This window comes from Nyctibius grandis, chromosome 7 (genome assembly GCF_013368605.1).
Source record: "Nyctibius grandis isolate bNycGra1 chromosome 7, bNycGra1.pri, whole genome shotgun sequence".
Lineage (NCBI taxonomy): Eukaryota > Metazoa > Chordata > Aves > Nyctibiiformes > Nyctibiidae > Nyctibius > Nyctibius grandis.
Window position 1 is genome coordinate 9,769,258 of NC_090664.1, and position 22,339 is coordinate 9,791,596.

At 38.8% G+C, this 22,339-nt stretch overlaps 1 protein-coding gene across 1 annotated transcript; it reads right to left on the reverse strand.

The window, feature by feature from the left end:
- Window positions 1–7,337: 7,337 nt before the first annotated feature.
- Window positions 7,338–22,048, reverse strand: LOC137665767 (prostatic acid phosphatase-like). The gene is made up of 10 exons (XM_068405150.1): window positions 21,935–22,048; window positions 20,509–20,604; window positions 17,097–17,183; window positions 16,313–16,465; window positions 14,055–14,153; window positions 12,846–12,941; window positions 10,268–10,400; window positions 8,955–9,037; window positions 7,964–8,070; window positions 7,338–7,494 (listed from the first exon to the last, which is right to left on the reverse strand). Exons 1-10 carry the CDS (start codon window positions 22,046–22,048, stop codon window positions 7,338–7,340), a joined length of 1,125 nt encoding a protein of 374 aa, XP_068261251.1.
- Window positions 22,049–22,339: the final 291 nt, after the last annotated feature.

Sequence of the window (22,339 nt, forward strand, 5' to 3'; positions counted from 1 at the left end):
GATTTTTTTATACCCAAAAGAATCGGCATAAATGGGCACCACAACATCCTAAGTAAATCTCTACACATTCCAAAATGGAAGAATACCCTCATTCATGTGCCATAGTGGTTAAGACAGGATTCTATAGGTAATCTGTGAGTATGTTGGTAGCATGTATTTCATTTGGAAATTTCCTTGCTGGTCTTGTATTGTCTCCGTTTCTACTGTGCTTTTGGCAGCTATAAACCTGTCATATTCTGCACCAATTAAATCCTTACCCTTTTTGGGAAAATTTGCTTCAAAATAAAAAATTCATTCCTAAGTCAGTCTAGTTACTGTTGTCTAAGCACCATAATGTAAGTGGACCTAAACAATTTGAATCATCTTTATGTTAATTTGGCCCAATGGCATATAATATAATTACTAAATTATGGCATAAAGTAGAATTAGCTTAACCACAATTGTCCATTTTAAGTGCATGTATTTATCTTGAAGGCTTGCTGAAGCATAGCTAGATTGGCTTTAAGGTGGACTAGTTGCAAAAGAACCCATGCTTTAATGTACGCAAGGTTACCTGAGGTAACTGCTGCTGGTGGAGCACAGCCTACACACTGAAAGGCTGGAAGTCATTGCAGTCAAGGCAGCTGGATATGGAACTGCTGCCGGCACTCACGGACCAGGCTGCTCACGTGGGGAAACAGCTCAGGTTCTGTCACTGACTGAATTTGCAGATCAGCACTTAACCTGGTTTGTATTTATCTGCAGTCATTTTATTCAAGCTTTTTTTTGAGCCAAAAAAGGAAAAGGAAATAAAAATTTTGGTTTCAGTAAACAAAGTGACACATTTTCCAAGCACAATTTGAAAGCCCTTAGGACAAAAGCAAAAGGCTGTCTCGCAGTCGTGTGTTGGGGTGATTTCACCCAATAGTAGGGAGCGGGAAGGGACAAAGGAGTTCTTTTGTGATGCAGGAAGAATTAACTTACTTACGCTGGTGAACGGACATGAACCTATATCTTGCACTACAGGAGAAAATACCCTAAGCACAAACTTACTATTCTAAGTCAGATGGGGGGAAGGAAGTGTCTACTAAGTGTCTTCTAATAATTTCTTAGTTTGCCCCAAATTTGTAATATTCACCTGGTTACAGGGCACTCAGAGAATTTCTTTCTGGTCTTATGATTACGATATTTGCCTGAGACATGGGAAACCTAATTTGCACACCAGGAAATATGTAAACAAAGTGAACAGCAGTGAGAAACAGGCAGAAAGCATTATTCACCTTCACTTTTCCCTGTGAAATTCTGCAGCCTGGTGGTGATTTTTATTTTCTGGAAGATGTAGAGTCAGATCCTTTTGGTAAAAGATGGATTTGAACTTGTGTCTGCCACATGTCAGATGAGTACCCTAAGCACCAAGTAAAAAGAAGGAACAGCTACTTGTAGTACTCCCGTGAAACAAATCAAAATTAGTCAATGACTTTGATCCGTATTTATGAATTATGCGGAGTTAAGGTTTTTTCCTTTCTTTTTTGGTAGTCACTCAGCTCAGTAAATAACCTAAAGAGAAAAAGAGGTGGTGAAAAGATCGAAAATTATAGTCCAAGCAATCCATTACCACATTTTCCAGGCAGCACAAAATTATTGTTGCTTTTCTGTTGTTGTTTATTCCCCACCTTGCTGATGTTGTTTCAGTGTATGACAGGAAAAATAGTGAACATCATGAGCTACATCTCACCTGTATTACAGCATCTATGACTATTGAGGTTATTGTATTATAGCAAGTCTTCTTTAAAATATGACTGGACTGTCTATGCATTATTTGTGAAAGAAGAGAGGGAGTTGCATTTTCATGTGATCCTGCTTTTGCAACACGGTATTAAAAAAAAAGTTTTTTTTCTTTGCATTCTAAATAATTCCAAGGCTGAACTGTAATTTTTTGCTCATTTCTTCTTTAAGAGAAACTGAAATGAAACTGTTCATGGTTTCATATCTGCAGAAGACTATGGGACAGATTTTTCAAATGGAGTCAGTTGGTACGGTTGTAGAAAAACATCATTTAGAGTGTTTTATTATCCATTCACTGGCATCCCCAATTTATATTCATACAGCATGATCTGGGCTTGATGTTTCAGACTTAATGAACACTGATGTTTATTTTTCCTTAGAGTAAGCAAGGTATAAAGGAAGTCTTCCTTTCCATGTTTCTACAGTGACAGTCCTAAGAACAAAAAACATTATAAAGAATGTGTGTGATGGGGTTTCTGTTGAATAGGGATGAGGGGAATAAAATAACTTAGAAATATCTTAATTTGGAAATTAAATTTGAAATTTAATTTTGCTCAACAGAAATCAGAATGTTCAAGGTACATTCACTGGGGCATGTAGCAGGGAAGAAGACATGGTCTGATGATGTGATGGAAAAGGGTGACCTTCCATTGGTGTTCTGTGAGCAGCGGCCTCAACTAGGATGCACTTCCATAGCGGAACTGAAGTGCTGAGGCCAGGGTCCGGCTCCATGATCCCCCATACCAGACAAATCTGTGGGATAGAAGAAGGGTCTTCATGCAGTTCTGAAAATTTTTGAGAGATGGATTTGAGTGAGGAAGGAGGGGAGGAACTGGGAACTGGAGGATAAAGAGAATCATGAAGAATGTCTCATCTCTGTATTGCATTTTCTATGCGAGCCTTGTCCAATCTGGGAAACCAGCGGAAAAGTTACCCTTGCCTTTGATGGGAAAAGAATGAGACAACCTTTACAGCTCTTGATCTTCCACTTCTAAATGTCTGGCAAACAAAACCTTAAAAGCAACTCAAGCAACACAAGTTGGCACAAGTTCAGAAAAAGGAGAAATAGGAACAGGTTCAGAATAGAAGAGGGGGTGCCTAGAAATTTGTTTTTGGCAGCCAAGGCTACAACCTTGTTAGTAGTGTAATACCGATGAAGATGGAGTCTCAGATTTTCCTCTCTATTTGCTTTCTTTTAGCATTTTTTAAAAATTATTCTTGTTAAGGGAGGTGTGACGATCAGCTGCATGGTTTTGAGATGAATCATTTAAATAGCTTGCGTTAACTCTCCTATGAGGGCTGGCAGACCTAGGAAGGCTTTCTCCTCATGTCCATTATGGATGTTAAGGTAATATGGAAAAAATGAGCTTGTTCTTCTTTGCATTAAAGAAGCAGCTAGAACTGGTTGTCTCATGCTGTTGGAAAGCATTTTTACCCTTGTTTGGATGCTATGGTAAAAGGGGTTGCATTTTTTCACTAGAGGGAATAATTTATTTTTATCTATGTGTTTGAACTTCTTTGCTGTGAAATCTAACTACAGCTCTTCTTGCCGAACTGTGTTTCCTACACTGGCTTAGGAAACACAGGAATTGTTGTGCTTGGGCCCTGCTGAGAAGAGAATGGGCTTTTACAGTGAGAATTCTGAAACTTAGATTCTTGCTAGAGGGGAAAGGGATCTTTTTATTCTTTTGATTCTTTTGCAGCTTATGGAGTAGCAGTTATCTGCTTATGCTGTAGTTCTAAAAAGGAGTATACATTTCATAGGCTTAGCATCCATTTTAAAAGCCTGGTCCAAGGACAGGAAGCTGGAATGTCAAATTTTTCTACATCTCATCTATTACTCTGGTTCTCTTTGAAATGACCTGTGGGCAGTAAGGCTGTTGACAAAGGTCCTATACACTGTGAGATAATAAAAAATAAGAAAGCCTAGTTCTTCAAGCAAAGAAGTGTCCACTGTTTTCAGAAGTTAGTTGCATCTGATTGTTCTGATCCAACTTTTGTAGTAAGACCACAAACTGTTTTCGCAATAGCTTTATTAGAAAATGTAACTAGTGAAGGATTGCCCAGCATGTTCTGCATGTTTTAACTAGTATGTAGCTCTGGATTTTTTTATCTTGTGTTGCCAGCAGGATCTTACTGTTAATGTCAAGAACAACATGGACATACAGACTCCCCTGAAGCACAGATTTTATATGATCAGATCAAAGCAACATAACAACGCAACATAACAAAGCAACAATCAACGCAACATAACAAAAGGGAGGTGTTTGAAACCACAAATTATTTTTCTACCAAAATTAACATTTGGCCTTGATGTCTTTTTGGAAAGAGATAGAAAGGCTCAATATCTGAAAGCCTTGTCAAGTCAGCCAATTGCCTACCAGGTCTTCATGGTAGCCAGCCTGGCTGTTTGTAGGCTTCTCTTAGGTCTAGATCCATGGTCCATTCTTTCCATAAGTCTCACCTTCCTTCTATATAGAGGTGGGATATTTGTGCATGTATAAGACAGAGAAAAGAAAAAGACAGACATCTCCTAGGTAACTAAACAGGCATTATCCTCATTTTTTGTACTTCTGGTATCTGTTTGTGTAAAATGCTTCATTACTGCTTGAGTAAAATGAAGTATGAGGACACTGGAATGATATGTCCTTTTGTGGGCTCCTTTTGAAGCACTGCTTCCCTCACCAATTCTAGAAGTTCTTGTCTCATTCTTCAAAAGAGGGCAACACTCCTTGAGAGGTATTTTCCAATTTTGCTGCAAATTAAGGCTATAGCCCTTCAAAACACTGTAACTACAATTACATTCTTGAAGTAGTTCTGCTGAAGTCCCTTTGGAATAAATAGATTTTGAAAAATTACTCTGGTTTTAAATTGGACCTGGGTTTTGCCACTTGATAAAATAAAGCTAATGTTCATGAAGGATAAGTCACCACTTTCTGTAATTTTGGTTTGTTGTACTGATAAGAGATCAGGAGACTGTTGGTCATGCTGATGGAAGTTAATGAGAAATGTTAGAGTGTAGTCACATCACAATGTGGGAGGAGTTGTTTCGTAAAGCTAGTCATGCTGAAGATCATGGAGGGAACACCTAAAGGCAAGACAAAAAGAGAGAATTGTTCTTAGCATATGGCCTTATTATCCAAAAACATGGCAAATCTGTTAATAGTACCTCAACAAGTGGGTAGGTCAGACTAAGTGCAGAAGAGTTAACAAATTTGCTACCATTTTGATGGAATTAGGAAAAGTCTGTTGAAATGGTGAGCCGATTCACCCTGAAACATTCACGAGCAGCCAAAAGAGCACAGAGAAATGTTTTATCTCCTTCCGAAATATGCTGAGCTGTCTTCACTTCCTATGTTCCACAATGTGGTCATCGTCCTGTGGAGAAACTTGGCTCTGATTTATACAACCTCAGACACTGCCATTCTCCTGTGTGACCTGTAATAGAAATACTTCTCTAACCCCTGTATTTCCCTGTACTGGGGACATAAGTCATCTCCATGAAACTTCAGTTAAGCAGTTTCTGGAAACAGCTCTATGTTTGCGAAATGGTGTCTCCATGTAGAATAGCTATGTAAGGTAAATTTTTTAGTTCAGTCACACTTCTGGATTTCACTCAAAAACCCCACATTTATGGGCTTCTTTCATCAAATGCTCTGATGCATGTATAATCAAATCATTAACATATGCATTAGCAAAGGACAATATTTGAGATGGTTTTTGACAAAGCTGGAAACAGCTGAAATCAGTGATGTTGCAGCTGCGTATGTTAGGTGTAAATGTGGCCTGTAAACTCTTTGCATCACTTTTCAGTTTGGTTTACCTTCCTGGTGTTAAAGATCAGCTGGTCCAACCTATCTGCATTCACTGAGAGTTGATAATGCGTTTCATCACTGCTCACAGCGGTTTCGCACAGTACGGTCCCTCTGTCACCTTGCTCCACTGTGCAGGCTTTGGTGCAGTATGCCTTGGCATTTTCCCAAGTGCCACTCATGCACAGCAGAAGGTTTAAAACTTTTGCCTGCAGGAAAAAAGTTATGACCCTCAAAATTAGGATCTGGCCCCAACGGTTACTGAGATGGAACCATTCTGAACCAGGATAAAATAGGGGAAAGTGTCAAATTTTGATATGACGATATGGCAAATATTTTGATTGGAGCATCAGTTGTGGTTGTAATCTCTTTTGTGGTCCATATGTGTTTTCAGTGCTTTGGATTACTAATGAAAGCAGTCGTGAGCAGTGATGCTGGCCTTGGTGTAAAATGCCTGAACACCATCTAACTTCCTCTTAAGCAAAATTTGAGAATTGAAAAAAAGTGCAGCCTTTGTGTTGAACTTAAAGGCTAAATATTTGTGTCTTTAATAAAGCCAAATTTTTATTATATGATAGATAATTTTTTTGTTTATGTACTTGGTCAATTACACAGCTTGCTTTGTGAAGGAGAGGAGCTGTTTTCCACAAAACTTAGATTACTAAGCACCACAGTATAAACATGGAGCATTTATCACTATCTTCCATGACTGTATTTGTTGCTTGGCCAAAAAAAATCTTCAGAAGCAACCTCTCTCTCCCCTGATGAACTACCTTTTGCAATTAAATGTGGTAATTTCCTGCTATGTTTCCTGAGAATTTATGAGCGATGAATATAGTGAAGAAATGTATTTAGTGAATCCTTAGTTTCTAATTATTCATTCATATCTCCAGTCTGTTCATGGATTCATGATATTTAAGAGGAAATTATTTGCAACCAGGTGAGTTGGCTTGCCTGCATTCTTCTAATCTCTGACGTTTCAAATTCTTCTTGAGATCAGTGATTCAGAAAGACATACAGGATTTTTTAACATTAGGTACAACATTTGATCATAAAAAAGCGGGAACACTTTTGAATCCTGGGGCCTGTTTGCATTTCATCTCCCTTAAGGAATATAGAGCTAGATACAAGAGAGACAGTGTAATTCTCTACCTTCCTGTTCCCTCTTTCTGCAAACGTGAATATAATCAGTGGTCAAAATGGAAAGTTAGACATCCTAATATGGAGATACAGACAACCTATTAGGGAATATATTAGTATGCCAATGTGTGTCTGTATACATTTGACATTCTGTTAAGTACCAGTCTGGTATACGATACAATATTAATCTATTTTGATCTCTGAATGTCTCCTAAAATCAAGGTAATGCATAATGTTGTTAATCAGCTCAGACAAATACTCTACAGTTAGAGAAGATAAGGTGAATTGTTATAATTCAGTGTATTTATATCTGCTTCCTCAGTAACTGAAGGACTTTTTGACTTGTAAAAACCCGTGAAAAATAGTACCCTAAAGTCTCATCAGGCTTGATTCCATTTCACCAGAAAGTTGGGCTGGAATAGATAAATGTATCAATGAAGCAGAAATTTTGGCCATGGGTACAATTCTGTCTTACTGGATCCGAATATTTTTCATTTCAGACCAGACCCTTATGAAAATTATTGTTACTTTGAATGATCTCTTGGCAGAAGATGTAATCCTGACTTTACTTTTGGCTACATGTGCCTAAAGCACTTAACTTACCTCTTTTTATGTCATGTCCTACATTCTACATTCTCTTGTCCAATGGTGTAATAGGACTGGGGAGACCAACTGAGTAAATCTCTCCAGTGGACAGCGAAATTTGCAGCCAGGGAGAGTAAGGGGGTGAGGATCTCTCAAAGTATTATTCCGATAGTACATTTCTATGGTGTATTGCCTGTTTCAAAATACACAAGGGTCAAAATAAAGTTAGGTATGCAGAACCACACAACCTTTCCATGTTGTAGTGATTGTACTTTGGGACAAACTTTTAGCCAGCTTATTTGTCTGGCTATAATATGTATCATTAGCACTCTGAAGAGATCTTTTTAAACAATAGATGATCAGCGCCAATTTGCATGTAATTTGTCTTCTTGATAGAGACTCAAGAAGTTAAATAGATAAAAAGGGTAGAGTACAAGCTCTCATAACTGTAATAGAGCAATATATAGAGGGTTTTCAGCTTGCAGTGCTGTGATTCTGCTACTGTCAATAATTGCTAAATTAAGTCCAATTATAATAATTAAAATCCATCTATAATATTTTCCCATGTAGTGACTTGTGTATCCAGTTTATTTAGTCTGGGGCATCAGTAAATTGCTTTTTAGAAAAAGTGTATGTTAGCCGTACAGATTGCAGGTACTTGCCCATTTTTTTCCTGGTAAAGTTCAAAAAAATGACAGGCACTGTAAGGAGGCAATTTTCCGTTGAAGACATTGAGTGCCATCTGTAAGGCAACAATGGTGGCTGCATGCTGTAAACAGAAGAAACCTTTAATTAAAGGCCTATTGGAAATGGTTGCATGTACATACTGTTTAACTATATGTCCAGCACATTATCTGTCCACTTAACGTTACTTGTGTGGCCTCATTAATACTTGTCCTCTGCCCTCTGCAATGTTGAGCAAATACTGTCCTTTTATGTCTGTACAAACTGAAATGCTGCATGTATAGACTATACATATATGTAAATACTTAAGAAGTTTTAGTCACTTGCAGTTCTTATCAAAGTTAGTAGGAGCTGTTAAAACTTCTTTTAAAAAGAACTAGTGGGTTTGCATGTTAAGTAAACACTATTAGAGATCAGATCAGTGAGCTCTTTGGCTGATATATACCTGATAGATCATAATCTAACTACAGTTTAGAAATAGGAGCTTTTTATGGAGAGCAATCCAAAAATTTCCTTCTCCAATGACAACGTTTGCACATTCTAAACAAAAATATAAAGTCACAATTGAGAAACTACCTCATAAGACCTTCTAAAATAACTAACTTTAACTTCATTTTTCTTTTTTTTTTTCCTTTTGCATCTGAAAAAGATGCAGAAAGCAGGAGGTTTGTTTCTAAATTATCTTTGTGATAGAGGTTCAATAAAACATGAGGCATGTTTTTTCCAATTCTCTGCTCAATTAAAACAATATTACAATGAAACAAGCCATGACATCAAGTGGAAAATGCAATGTTGCAGGTTTCAAAGTAGTATCTATACATTGAAGAATGAAAATAATCCAATTATATTTAAGGTTAACCAAATAAAAAATGCTTGTAGCTGTATTTCATAAAGGAAATAAAGTTCTATGGTTTTCACTGCATTTAATAACTGCAGAAAGGGAGCATAAAAGAAACAGAAAGGACTCACCGCAGAATACATCACCATTTTTTGCTTGTGTGAAGGTTTTCTAGCATCTGAGATATGCTTTAGAATAGTTTTTAAAAGAATACCTAAAAGAAAAGGGGGAAGCAATGACAATGAAAAGGATGCTTATGTTAACATCTGTATCACTTCTTGATGTTTAAACACAATCTGTCATCAAATGCACTAGATTTATTCAATTGACTTTACAGGTAATTTGTGCAGAGTACCCTGGTTAGTTCTGATACTAGCTTTTATATGAACAGTGGGCGTATTTTGCTTCTGTGTAAAATGTTTTGGGGATCCCTAATAGCCTCAGCAGCTTCAAATAGTGCATTCACAGCTGCTTTGGGCCAGCAGAACAGTGCAAGAAGAGCACGGTAGTGAATACTACCCTCTTTCACACTTCCCGATTTCCAGAGAGCATACCCTTTGGACTCTGGGCCTTCTTAAATTATGTGGTTGTCTCTATTTTGTTAACGGTAACTGCTGAAAAGTTGTAAGACAAACTATATGAATTAAATCAATGGCTGTGATAGTATGTTAGCATAAGGCTGGAATCTCAACAAACTAAAATCCTAAAATGAGAACTGTACAAGCTAGCAGAATGAGACACATGCGTTCACTTCAGCTACTGGCACATTTTTTAATAGCAATTGTTAGTAAAGCAAGAGCAGAGATTTGAACATTGTGCTTAATTTTTAAGTTGGATCTCCAAAAAGGCAAACAAATTAATCCATGCTTGTATGTGATTTGTTGTTGTAACTCACAGAGCCTGACTGTACAGTGTCCAGATAAAACAAAAATGAGGCCCAAAGGCTGACAGTGCATGAATGGAGGAGAATGAGTGATTAAAAAGGTATAAAATATTTTTAAATTTCTGCTACTATTTGCTGAGCAGAATAAAGTTTAGAAGCAGTTTAATACTCTCGTTTTAGTAGTCTCAGTAATGGAATATGAAGACTATTAGGCAACAAAGTTAGCATCCTAGAGATTATTACAAACAATATTTCATTAAGTAAGTTAAGCATGGTGGCTCACATTAAATTCAGACTTGATTCAGTTCAGCAAGAATCTGCATATTACTTTGGATTTCTTATACAGTATAGCCAAAATGATACCTCCTTTATAATGTTGGATTAGGATATTCACGATTCATATCCTCACCATCTCTTTTACCATTAATCAAAGTCTTTCAGTGCTGATCACCAATATCCACATCATGGCATCTTTCATAGTTCTACTATGGAAACTATTACATACCCTTTCTTTTTTCCCTTTCTACTCTTGGTTTTAAATGGTGTAAGAATTCAGCTTACCTCCCTGCAAACGTGATTTTTGTATTTGTTTGTGGAACCCGAATTCCGCCTGCAATAACAATTCTGAGAGCTTTATCAGCTTGGTCCTGACACCATGAGTAGCCCAAACAGGTAAAGTGTAATTGTTAATATCCTACAGTGAAGAAAGAAAACATGGTGATTTTCTTACTGATTCCTACTGCTAACTGTTGTTTGTTCTGGCACAAAATGCTTGTCAGAACAAATTCTGAATGTTTCACTCAAGTAACATTTTCCTTTGTAATAAAATAATGACTGTATTTTGCATTTAGCCAGCTGTAGAATTCTTATTTATAGCATCACACTGCTTAAAACAAATTTGAAGGGCAGTGTTCAACAAGAAGAGGAAATATAATACTAAAAGTTATGCAAAAGCAACTGGCATTATTTATGCCAATTGCTAATGCAGTTGTCAGGTGCAAGAAATTCACTTTCGGACTCTCTCTTTTTCAGCCATCTACTGGGATATATCCTGAGTTCTTTACTGAAACAAATCCTATATAGATGTCAGGATTTTAAGGGCTGGCAACTCTGAGATATAAGGGAGATCCAGAGATCAGGTAGGAATATGTATAGCTGTAATTCGGATGTACCAGAGCATAAGGTATATGTACAGGGATTAGATATATGGATGGAATTCATACCTGCTTATACCAGGTCTGTTCGATCTGATGCAGTTCTCAAGCTAAAGTGGAATGGATTAGTCTTTCCTTATGGATGCAGCCCAAGATATATTAATGGTCACAACTGACCAACACTCCTAGTTTTCACTACCCTGAATTCTTGTTTAAACAAGGTTGGTATCTTTCCTTTAGTCCAATGTAACCTCTGTGAATGTGAACCATTGGAGTGAGCTCACCAGAAGGAGTGTTCTTGTAACAACGAGTTCTAAGGAAAATGCCAACTACTTAAAGGATTTGTTTAAACAAGTGAAACAATAGAACATCTTAGGTTAAACCAGCTCAGGTCACAATGCATCACTTTCTCTTTTAACAAATGTGATTTGTATCTTGAGGAAAGAATTGACTAGTTGCATGCTATTTAACAGCACTGTAGGCAAGCAAAGCACCTGAGTCTTCAGGTTACCTGGAAGTCGTATGACACTTAGCCAATAATAACAAATACAGAGAGATGCCTGCTACCGTAGTTTCGTGAATTATGTTTCAAAAACTGTGTAAGAAAAATCTCTTTGTATGCTTGAAAGGGTGAGAGTGGCTTTTATGGCAGATGTCTTAATTGATACCCCCAGAGTCTTCACTGACTAGTATGAAAGACAAAAGCTCATCAAATCTAACACTAGAAGGAAAAACCCAATTGGTTTGGTCTTACAGCATTTAGCTAGATCCCTGATGGGAGCTGTCAATTTTGCACATTTCTCTGGTGACACAGGTTTCTCAGTATGATATAACAATTGAAATAAAAAGTTGTGGTCCTGAGCCGTCCTGCATTTGGAAAATATGGAAGGGTGGCCTCGCTGAAATTACAGTGAGGTGTCCCAATATGTTAACATTTCATTTAACTTAAGGCCCTGGCTAACGTTCCATTCAAGACTGCTTTGAGAAAAGTTGGACCTTTGCAGAAACTGCAGGACAGAGGTAAACTCATTAGCATCACACCCAAGTATTACATGTTGCTTGTGAAATCCACCTTAAAACTGCCTCAGTTTTCTAGAGGATATCTCAGTACTGATGACCAATTTACCATTAATATTTGAGTTTAAAAATAATTATGTATTAAAGCATTTGTAGCGAATACTGTCTGCAACAATATTTTTTTAACATAAGACTCCACAATTTTCACTTGCTTCAGCTGAGATCAGGCTAGACTTTGAAGTGACATGAAGTGGGGCTTGTTGCTAAATTGAGGGCACTCAGGATTTTTTCAAACCCCAGTCAGAGGTACCAGACTGTGGGACCCAGATAGCCATGGCAGTTGGGCAGTACAGTATCCCTTTTGTTATAAAATACATACTTTTGTGACATGCCTGGTTCCTTTGCTAAGAACAGGTTCCTACACTTGCACAAATAGCCATTTGTGTCATTCCAATGGCTGCTTAATTCCTGAAAATAATCTGACCCCTACTGTCCGTATGCAAATAATGACTTCTCTTGCTTATACAATTTACCTAAAAGCTTTGTGGAAGGATGCTTATGTTTCTTTGCCAACAACATATTTTATTCCTACGTATCTCTGTGATGGATTTTGGAGGAGTAAGAAGACAATTTTATCCAAAGGTATGTTTTTGCCTAATTCTCCATATGCAGTCACTGACAGATATTGGATTTGGTAGGCCGTTGGTTTGTGTTCCTTATAGTGGTGGACGATCCACAGCAGCCTCACACAGTCATAGTGTCTTTACAGGATTTTCACTTGCAAGTTTGATGTTAGGTGAGGGTTTCTGGGGAAGGAGCTGAAAATAGTCTGTGGTTCAAAAAAGTTTGGAAGCACAGACCTACCCTCTTTTGATGTCTTAGAAACAATAGAAATAGGAGCGAAAACCAGTTTTGAGGAAGTGTAAGTATTTCTACTGAACCTTGGGAATTTTCTTTGCATTATTTACCTCATACTGTAAAGTGTCAGAGAGCTTCCAAATTCTTTCAGTGTTCAACTTCTTCAGTGAGTATCCTGTATGAGTGGCTAAAAACTTCAGAAATGGCTGGAATACAAAAAAGCAAACTTGTAATACACACGGCTTTTTTACATCATTTCTACACACTACCATACTAGTACATAGTAATTTTTAGAAACAAGATAGTGTTTACACTTGACACTTAAGCAATGAACTATTGCCTAGTGGTAAGAGAATTTGGCCTATTCATCTAGACAAGGTTGGTGGTCTCAGTTCAGATTTGAAGTATGGTGGTGGTTTATGCTTGGTAGAAATGTTTGGAAGGGGGTAGAGTAGAGAGGACACAGGTGTATGAGGAAGTCTGTCAGAAATCCAAAAAGTGCTTAAAAGAAGTTTGATAAACAGAATTATTCTGAGCAGAAGGGACGTATGATGTAAATTTGATAGAACTGGGAATTATGGCTCACTTGCATATAATACCCAGATGCAGAGCCACAGATAGATGGCTGAGGTCAATGGTTAAAGATTATAGAAAACCGGGTGAGTTTGGTAGTGTCATTTTTAATAAACTTGTGAAGAAGAAGGTTGCAGCAGAATAGATGAGTGATTACAGACTCATGGCAAAGATTTTGATGGTGGAGAAAGAAAGGAAAGGATACCTTACAGAGTCAAGATCAAAACATAAGTGAGAACCTGAATGAGGACTTTGGGTGTGAAACATGAACAAGTACTTGAGGAGAGCACTGAGGCTGTTCTAGAAAATTGGGGGAATTGAGCTGTGAGCGTTTTGTGGTGGAAGAGGAATCTGATCTAGCAGAGAGTTATATAGACAGAGACGTCAGAGGAGTTGCTTTATGTGAGAGTAAACAGAGAGAGGTATTGGAGTGATTGGAAAGGTATTGGCACTGATTTCATCTGAGTTTTTGTTTTGTCTGCTCTCCTAGAAGGTAGATGGACTGTTTTTTTGCAAGGTAGTCAATAATTTTTCTATGACTTGCAATTTTCAATTGATAGGAATAGCCCGGTCCAGCTGGATCTATAATGTTGTAATTGTTTTTTGGGTATGTTGTCTACACCCAGTGTGAAGATTAGAGATATGGAAGGAGCATGTTGACTGCCATTTTTTAAAGCTACCTGTTAGATAATATTGACAGAAGTGGTGACATTTTAGTTTGATTTCCAGAACTGAAAATACTTTACCCTGTACTGCTTGAGTTGCCTTTGGAAATCCCTTGTTGCAAAGGTTTCTCTCAGAAGCTCATTGTATTTTGGGCAGTGTGAGAAAGGTAAGTATAGCAACTGAAAAGAAAATTACAAAACGTTAGGCAAGGTGCTTCTTGTTCTGCAATTCAATACACCCTTGCATGATTGCTGTTCTGATTGGCTGCACTAGTTAGGACAAGCTGAAAAATAATTTGGGAATGTAGTTTTCAAGGATATTAATCTTCAGGACTGTAATAGTCATACTGATGACTACTTACAAAATAATCTTTAAATGGTCAGAGGAGTAATAGCTGCAGTAGTTCAAAGTTAAAGGATTCATTTACACAAGATGAAATTTGTCCCTTGACAGAAGACTAACACAAGCCCTCATGAACTGCTTTGTGCTTGGCTTCCCCAGGGATGATTTCACTCATTGTGTTCAGTCTTTCTTTAAACACACCGTCACCTTTTTGCAACAAATTACCAAGCAGCAGGTGGACTGCAACAGAAGTCTTTGTGCATACTCAGCTGTATTAGGTGGACTTACCACAGCTTCATTTAGTTCATCTAAATCGTAGAAATTTGTGAACTTTCTGTAACTCAGTTTTGTCTTTCATTGATTCAAGACATATGAAGGTTAAAGGTTACATGTGACTGGGATAACTTAAGAATTTGTTGTCATTTATCTAAGCTAAACTGAGGCTATTCTTGTTTGAAGATTTTTGTGTGAAATTTTAAATGAAAGTTAAAACAAAATTTAACACTGAGATACTCTTAGTGTTTTTCTCTAATGTGCTTTTTGTCCTTTATCCAATAATAAAGCCCTATCTATGAAGCCCCACAGTTAGAAAAACTTTAAAAAGAACTTGAGAGTCCTGAAGGGATAATTAGCTTGGAAAGCTTCACAGCAGTTCCTCGATCTTTTTAGAAATATAATCTATGTATTTCAGAAGGTAGGAAAGTACTTCTGAATTATAACCCTAGGTTCATGAACAGGCATGGCTTTACCAATAAAAGATGGACACTTGTTTTGGGTAGCAGGATACATGCAGTCTTGAGCTTAGCCTGTATATGTAGTAAAGATGAATAGTGTTAAAACACAAATAGTTGAAAAAAGTATGAAAAATGTGTACGTGTTCATGACTTTATGATTTGTTTGAATAAACTTGCTTGCTCCCTTAGGTGTGAATGAGGTGCAGCACCTGCTTGCTGAGTTTGCTAGTGGTGTTGGTACTGGCCAGGATTTCCTGACTGTTTGCTGGGGTACCACCATCTGTGACAGTGTCAGAAGCAGCTCCTGACTCTACGCCAGGCTGTGTACATGAACAGGAAGACACGTGTCTCCATATCTCTGTCTTCATGCTCTCATCACCCCGAGGTGAGAACCGTTGCTCCTTGTCCCTATTTAAACTGATTCCCCTACCACTACAGACTGTTAACTAGACTTGTAAGCCCACACAATTTATCTTGCATCACATGTGCAAACTTCCTCTCCCAAACTGGGACTCCTACTGTACACTCCTGATCTTTCCTAGCTTTTTACCATAGGTTTACCACAAATGGGAAACTCCAGCTCCACTCAGCTGCCCAACTTTCCCCTCTAGGACAAGTATACGCAGGCTACAGAGGTGCTATCCACATAATTCCTTACAGCTCCAAGGTGAGGGGTTGAGGAGGGGAGATGAATAAATACATTGCCCTATGAACTCATGCTCTTAAAGCTCCAAGTCCTCCTTCCTTTTCCCTTTTACTTGTTCCACCAACCCTCAAAGTGCATGCACTGATCTTCAACGTGCATGAAAAACAGTCCTGTGACTCAACTCTCTCCATAATGAAAATCCCAGAATAATTCTTTTGTCTTTTCCATTGGCTGCGGACTAAGAAATATTGAAGCACTAGTGAGAACAGGTATGATTACTCTTCTCACACAAAGAAAGTCATGTTTGTGGTAAGTTTAGGATTAATCTACTTCTGTAATGGTTTACTCACATTACAGGTTGTTTCTTTTTCTCTGTTCCTAGGACTTTTGTTTTTCTTCCTTTTTTGTTAACGCCAGGTCTCTGATATGTAAGTCCATTCCTGTGGAAACTCTTGACAATATTTCTACTCAGCTTCTTAGGCCTTTCTGCACAATGCTTGTAACATAATGTACTTTTCATTGCCTTTCCCATGCCCTTTATCCTGCCCCTTCATCTCATATCCTAGGTATTTTACTAATGATTAAGGAAAAGCAAATGACCCTAGTTTATACTCACGTTATCATGTGACAGTGGCACAGTGTGAACTGGAATTGGCTGCCAAAGGATTCTGGGGTTCCAAACCTGGCCCTGTGTTGGTGGGTACAGCCCGGCAAGACTTGCCTGAGCACTCATAAGTGTGTGATCACAGTCAGTGCTTTGAACATAAATCTGAAGCAAGAAAAAAAAAAGAAGATTTTGAAAAGTCATTTCTCCTATTAGGTGTTTTTTTTTTCTCTTGGTAGAAAAGAATGGGACGGATATTGTGCTGGGGAAGATGGCATTAGAGTAGAGTGGAATGAAGAAGGACTGTGAGAAAGAAGAGGGAGGGAGAAAGAGTGAAGCTGGAATAGGGCCTTGAAATAAAATTTTGGTGGACAAGGGAGCTGCAACATGGCAGCAGTTCCCTTAGGAGTCCTAGTGAAAAGCATAATACTGACTCCATTTGACCATCTAGGCTTTGGGACATCATGTATGCACTGAAGAGCAGGACCCTAAATGAAAATTAAGCTGTGTCTGCACCCCATATGTAAGTGTAGAATTGGAGATATCTGACATACTCTGCCCTACAACAGCGAGGCATCTGAACCTGATATAAAGCCTAAAAAACCTTTCACATGGTTTTCAGTTAACCATCAGCCTGAATAAAAGTTGAGCCACAGTTTCAGGGATGCTTTGAAATTATATTGAATTTAACAAGTATTAAGTTATCTCCAGCTGTACCAGGTTCAGACTCTCATGCATTCAGGAAGTCCCATTAACGTCCGTGAAAAACATTCTCCCTCCCAGATCCAGTACTTGCCTCACACTGCTTGTATACAACACTCAGGAAATAAGAGTATCTCCTCCGCACGTACTGTCCGAGCTCATACTGTTGCTGTATGCCAAGCTGTAGAAGTAACAGAACAGTGTAAGAGGCTCAAGAAGTGTGCTATGCATCCATTCCTACAACCAAAATATGAGAAAATATTTCATATTATTTTGATAAAGACCTTTTTCCTTTCTAAAGGGAATGCGGAAAGAAGACAGGAGAAAAAAGCAGTAAAGTTGCTGCATTTACAGTATTGGATAATATTAGATATGTCTTCCTGACAGATGCGGTTTTGCATTTTGCTCTGTGGAAAGTTATGTGTATGTTTATCCAAGCTAGTAAGACTGGCTGAGGGGCAGGGTGACTTAAAGCAGGCATACAGAGGTCCCAACACCGTCTGTCTAGTCTCTGCTTTATTGTTGGCTCACAGCTGATCAACTGGGAGTGCAGACAGAGCAACCACCTGTCCATTAAGACACATCCAGGATATGAATCCCATAGAATCTCACCAGTGATTCCACATGGAGGCTACAGTTTTAGCTTGAGCAAGATCTTATTTTTCAAGACAGAAAATCTTGAATAGAAGAATTCAAGTAAAAGTCCTCCAAGCCTTCAGGTATTTTGCTGCAATGGTTAATTATTACTGACAGTCTGAAACATTTGATTCTTGGTTCTTGCCTGACTATGTCCCCAGCTTTCAGCCACTGGATCTTGTTACGCTTTTGAATGACCCATTCTTTACCATCACAGATCTTATTCCCAGTAAGATAATAATCAATAGGATACAATCAAGTCACTTAATCTCTATGTTAAACTGAGTACCTGACAATTCTCTACTCTCACAGCAAAATGGGTTTTCCAGCCTCAGCATTTTAGTAGCTCTTTGCTAAACATTTTCCAACTTGCCAACATAATTTTGTAAACACATGACATGAGAATCACATGCATTGTCCCTGTGATGGTCTCAATATTGTCATCTTTTTACTTGTACCTGGTGTTTCCTGGCCTAAATTGAAATATATTCAACTTTGCTCATGTAATCATTACTCTGCACTGGCATCTCAAGTACAGTGATTGCTCATTGCTTCCTAAAGTCCTTTTCTAAGTCACAGGATCATAGGATAATTCAGGTTGAAAGGGACCTCAGGAAGTCTCTAGTGCAACCTCCTGTTCAAAGCAGGTCAGACCAAGTAACTCAGGGCTTTGTCCAGAGTGTCAGACATGGCCCACAGTGTGTATATGTGATCACCTCTTTCTGTTGCTGGAAATGTGCATCCAGAGTTTTCTAGTGTATATACTTGGCCTAGGCTTCCACCCTAACTTGCCTAATATGTGTGTTGTTAAATCCTGACACCTGGATCTTGAAGCCTTCTGTGCCTTGAGCAAGATGGCATGTAGTGCTGAACTCGCATAGTGTATATGTGGAATGGTTGAATCATAGCTGAATTAAGGCACAGGAAGCTGGTCTATTACTCCTGTTTTTTCAAGGGAGGTGACGTGAGAGGAGACAGGCCTGACCACGTACTGGACTTCGGTGTGGTCTTCTAAGAGACCATGGCGCTGAAGAGGAACCCCTCAGGCAGTTTGTTGTATTCTGATTTTGATGGAGACCTGGCAAGTGACTAGTTCCCCCAGGAGAGAAACACGTGCATTGTGCTGTGCCCACTGGATATAAGGTGTGTGAGCAAACTTCTACAGCAGCCTAACAGACACACACACCTCACAGTCTGCCTACACATGCACAATAGCCATTTATCTGGGACATCCAGACTTGTGGCACATCTAAACTACTTCAGTGAGTCTGCCTGGTTCCCAGAATCCTGGGTAAATAACTAGTGGATTTTTCCATCCAAACAACATATCTTGGGGAAAAAGGAATGAAGCCCAGACACAGTGGGTAGTGCTGGTGGGAGTGGAGCAGAAGTAGGGTTAAAACCACCTAGTGCCCATATATTCCCTTACAGCCTGATAGTACAGGAGTGCACCCTCAGCTCCATTCACAAGAGGAGGCAGTTAATACTAATTACAGTTAATACTGAGACAGTTGGACTCTGCAGTTGCCTTAGCTGCTGCTAGTTACTACCATCACCTGATACTTGTATGCGAGCTCAGCTTTGCTGTATTCCATTCCACCAATGCCTGCACTAAAATAGCTGAGCTTTAAATCAACTTTCCCTGGCATAGGATGAGAGAAGTTTCTGCTAGTACTGATCTTAGTAATTCATGAGCTAGGAAGCACTCCTACTCAGCAGAGACTGAGGATGGTCTGTGAGCACTTCCATCACCTTATGTTACTTATGGTTAAAACTTCATAGAATCATAGAATCATTTTGGTTGGAAAAGACCTTTATGATCATCAAATCCAACTATTAACCTAGCACTGCCAAGTCCACCACTACACCATGTCCCCAAGAACCACATCTACAGATCTTTTCAATACCTGCAGGGATGGTGACCCAGCCACTTCCCTGGGCAGCCTGTTCCAATGTTTGATAACCCTTTTGGTGAAGACATTTTTCCTAATATTCAATCTAAACCTCCCCTGGCACAACTTGAGGCCATTTCCTCTTGTCCTATCGCTTGTTACCTGGGAGAAGAGACCGACACCCACCTTGCTACAACCTCCTTTCAGGTAGTTTTAGAGAGCCATAAGGTCACCCCTCAGCTTCCTTTTCTCCAGATTACACAACCCCAGTTCCCTCAGCTGCTCCTCATAAGACTTGTGCTCTAGACCCTTCACCAGCTTCATTGCCCTTCTTTAGACTCGCTCCAGCACCTCAATGTCTTTCTTGTAGTGAGGCCCCCAAAACTGAACGCAGTATTCAAGGTGCATCCTCACAAGTGCCAAGTACGGGGGAACAATCCTTGCCCTAGTCCTGCTGGCCACACTATTTCTGATACAAGCCAGGATGCTGTTGGCCTTGTTGGCCACCTGGGAACACTGCTGGCTCATATTCAGCTGGCTGTTGGCCAACACCCCCAGGTCCTTTTCTGCCAGGCAGCTTTCCAGCCACTCGTCCCCAAGCCTGTAGTGTTGCATGGGGTTGTTGTGACCCAAGTGCAGGACCCAGCACTTAGCCTTGTTGAACCTCATACAATTCATGTTTGGTCTCAGGTGAACTGTGGTGGTCACCGGTGCCTGGCTCCTCCCAGAAGACCCTAGTCTGCAATCAAACAGATCAACATATGCTGCTATTGGACCAGAACAGGCTGACAGTGTCATTTAAAATCAGTGACTGCTCATAGCTGTAGCTTCCTGGTAAGTTCTTTGGCTGTCCTTTTGGAGATCTGTGTATGGCAACATAATATTGGCTTTCTTGAAGTGAAAATAAAGTTCCAGAACCAAATATCAACAGACAACATTCCAATTTTTCAGTATATTGGCCCAGGTAAGCAAACACACCTTGGTAAGCTGTCCATATCCCTGCTCCCTTGCAACTTCTTTGTGCTTGTCAGTTGGAAAAAACTCCTGTGGGGTATGATCACCATGGCGAAATACCTGATAAAGTAGATGGAATTCCCTTCATGTTACTGAGCTTTTTGTGGTGGATATAAGTAGTGCAGTCACAATGAATATGTCATGACAATGAGTAATGTATCTGACAGATGCTAAATATATTCATGGTGCTTTTCTTGGGTCTAGATAGCTACAATACCTGTTTGATTTATTTAGACATATGTAACTCTTCTTTTTTTCCTGGCATTTGAAAAGTAATTAGATCAAATAAATTTTTGCAAGTTATAAAAACTATAAAATAGCTTAATATATTTTAGAGAGGTTCTAAATATTTTAGGAGGACCACAACATTAAATAAACAGAAAGAAAACAGATGCATGTAAGTAATTTTCCAGAAATAATAGAATATTAATATTTTGGCAGGACTAACTGGGTATTCAGAAGGAAAAAAAACAAACTACATCTCTACATACAGTTTCTGTGGCTGACTGCTGTGAAGCACTCTTTCTTGGCAGAAATTAGCCTTAAAAAGCCACATATTGACTTTTTCACCACAAAAGGTGATGAAAGTGTCATCTAATATCTAAATATAGACTAAACTGTTGCTCTGAAAACATTGAACCTTTTCTGGAGTTTCACTTCAGATAAAAGGTACATCTATAAAGACACATCAAGATTTTTCATTCCTGTGATGAATTCTTTAAGTGTCCAGCGTAATTCTTGTAGATACATGTCATATAATTTAAAAATTGTACCACCAGATTTTTTTTATTTGCTAACCCAAATAGGGAGAAATAAAATCAAAACTGCAGCACAAAAAGTATATAAGTGATTTACAATCATGTGTGATATTCAGAACAATGTTCAGGCTCCTGTGAACAAACAGTACATCATAATAATTGCAAACAGCATTAGTTTCACAAACTGGTTCTATGTTGCTTATTCAATGCCACTTGTTAGGGTTTCACATAATGAAATTTGATTTGCTTGTTAATCCACTGAAACCAGTGGAAGATGGAAACTCTTCCACAGCAAAGAGGATTTTTGCAGACAGTTGAAATTTAGTCATTAAATCCTCTTTTACAGTTTAAAGAAAGAATCCTATGTGATTCCTCTCTTAATGCTATTAGAAAAACATTCTTTGTCAACCTAGAAAGTTTAAGTTCATCTAGGACTGCACAAAGGAGACAAAATTATAAAACCTTATTTAAAATTGAGAGGGTTTTTTGTATAATGCAATAGTGAATTTTAAGTATGCAGGAAACACTTGCATATTCACAAAGTGCCCCCTCCCCCCTACCCTAAAGTAAAAGAAGATCAGTAAGTGACAGGTTTTAAAGAACTCCCACTTGCCCATGAACTATCTACTTACTATGGACACAAACTTTAGTTTTCTTTTTGCTGTGGTTTGGTGAAGAAAGACGCAGAAAAGGCAGAACATGAAACACAGACTCCAAATTCCACACAACAGCTGCCTTGCTCTCATCTTGAGGGTAGCTTTCAGCTGTTTTGCCCACCAAGGTCCCTGGCTGGATGTGGTGGTACAGTAGATATGTGGCTAAGAAGGGAGGAGTCAGTTGTGCTCAGTGAAGTCCAAAAGTGGGCTGTTATCTTGCCTCCTCCTCCCTTTTTTCTCTTCTTGGGTTAGTGCTTTTCAGGGGATTCGTGAAATGAAAAGTGTATTTTGCACTTGTACTCAATTTCTGTGTCCCATGTATAACATGAAGTGGAATCTCTGAGCCCTCTGATTCCTGGCACTTGTAAGGCAGGTGAATGT

Bases quoted from the DNA above. Each gene is read 5' to 3' on its own strand.
- LOC137665767 (XM_068405150.1), bottom strand. From the start codon at position 22,048: ATGAGAGCAAGGCAGCTGTTGTGTGGAATTTGGAGTCTGTGTTTCATG. The intron at 20,605-21,934 runs GTAAGTAGATAG...CTACTTTATCAG, and splicing joins AACTAAAGTTTGTGTCCATA to GTATTTCGCCATGGTGATCA. The intron at 10,401-12,845 runs GTAAATAATGCA...TCTTCACTGTAG, and splicing joins CTGACACTTTACAGTATGAG to GATATTAACAATTACACTTT.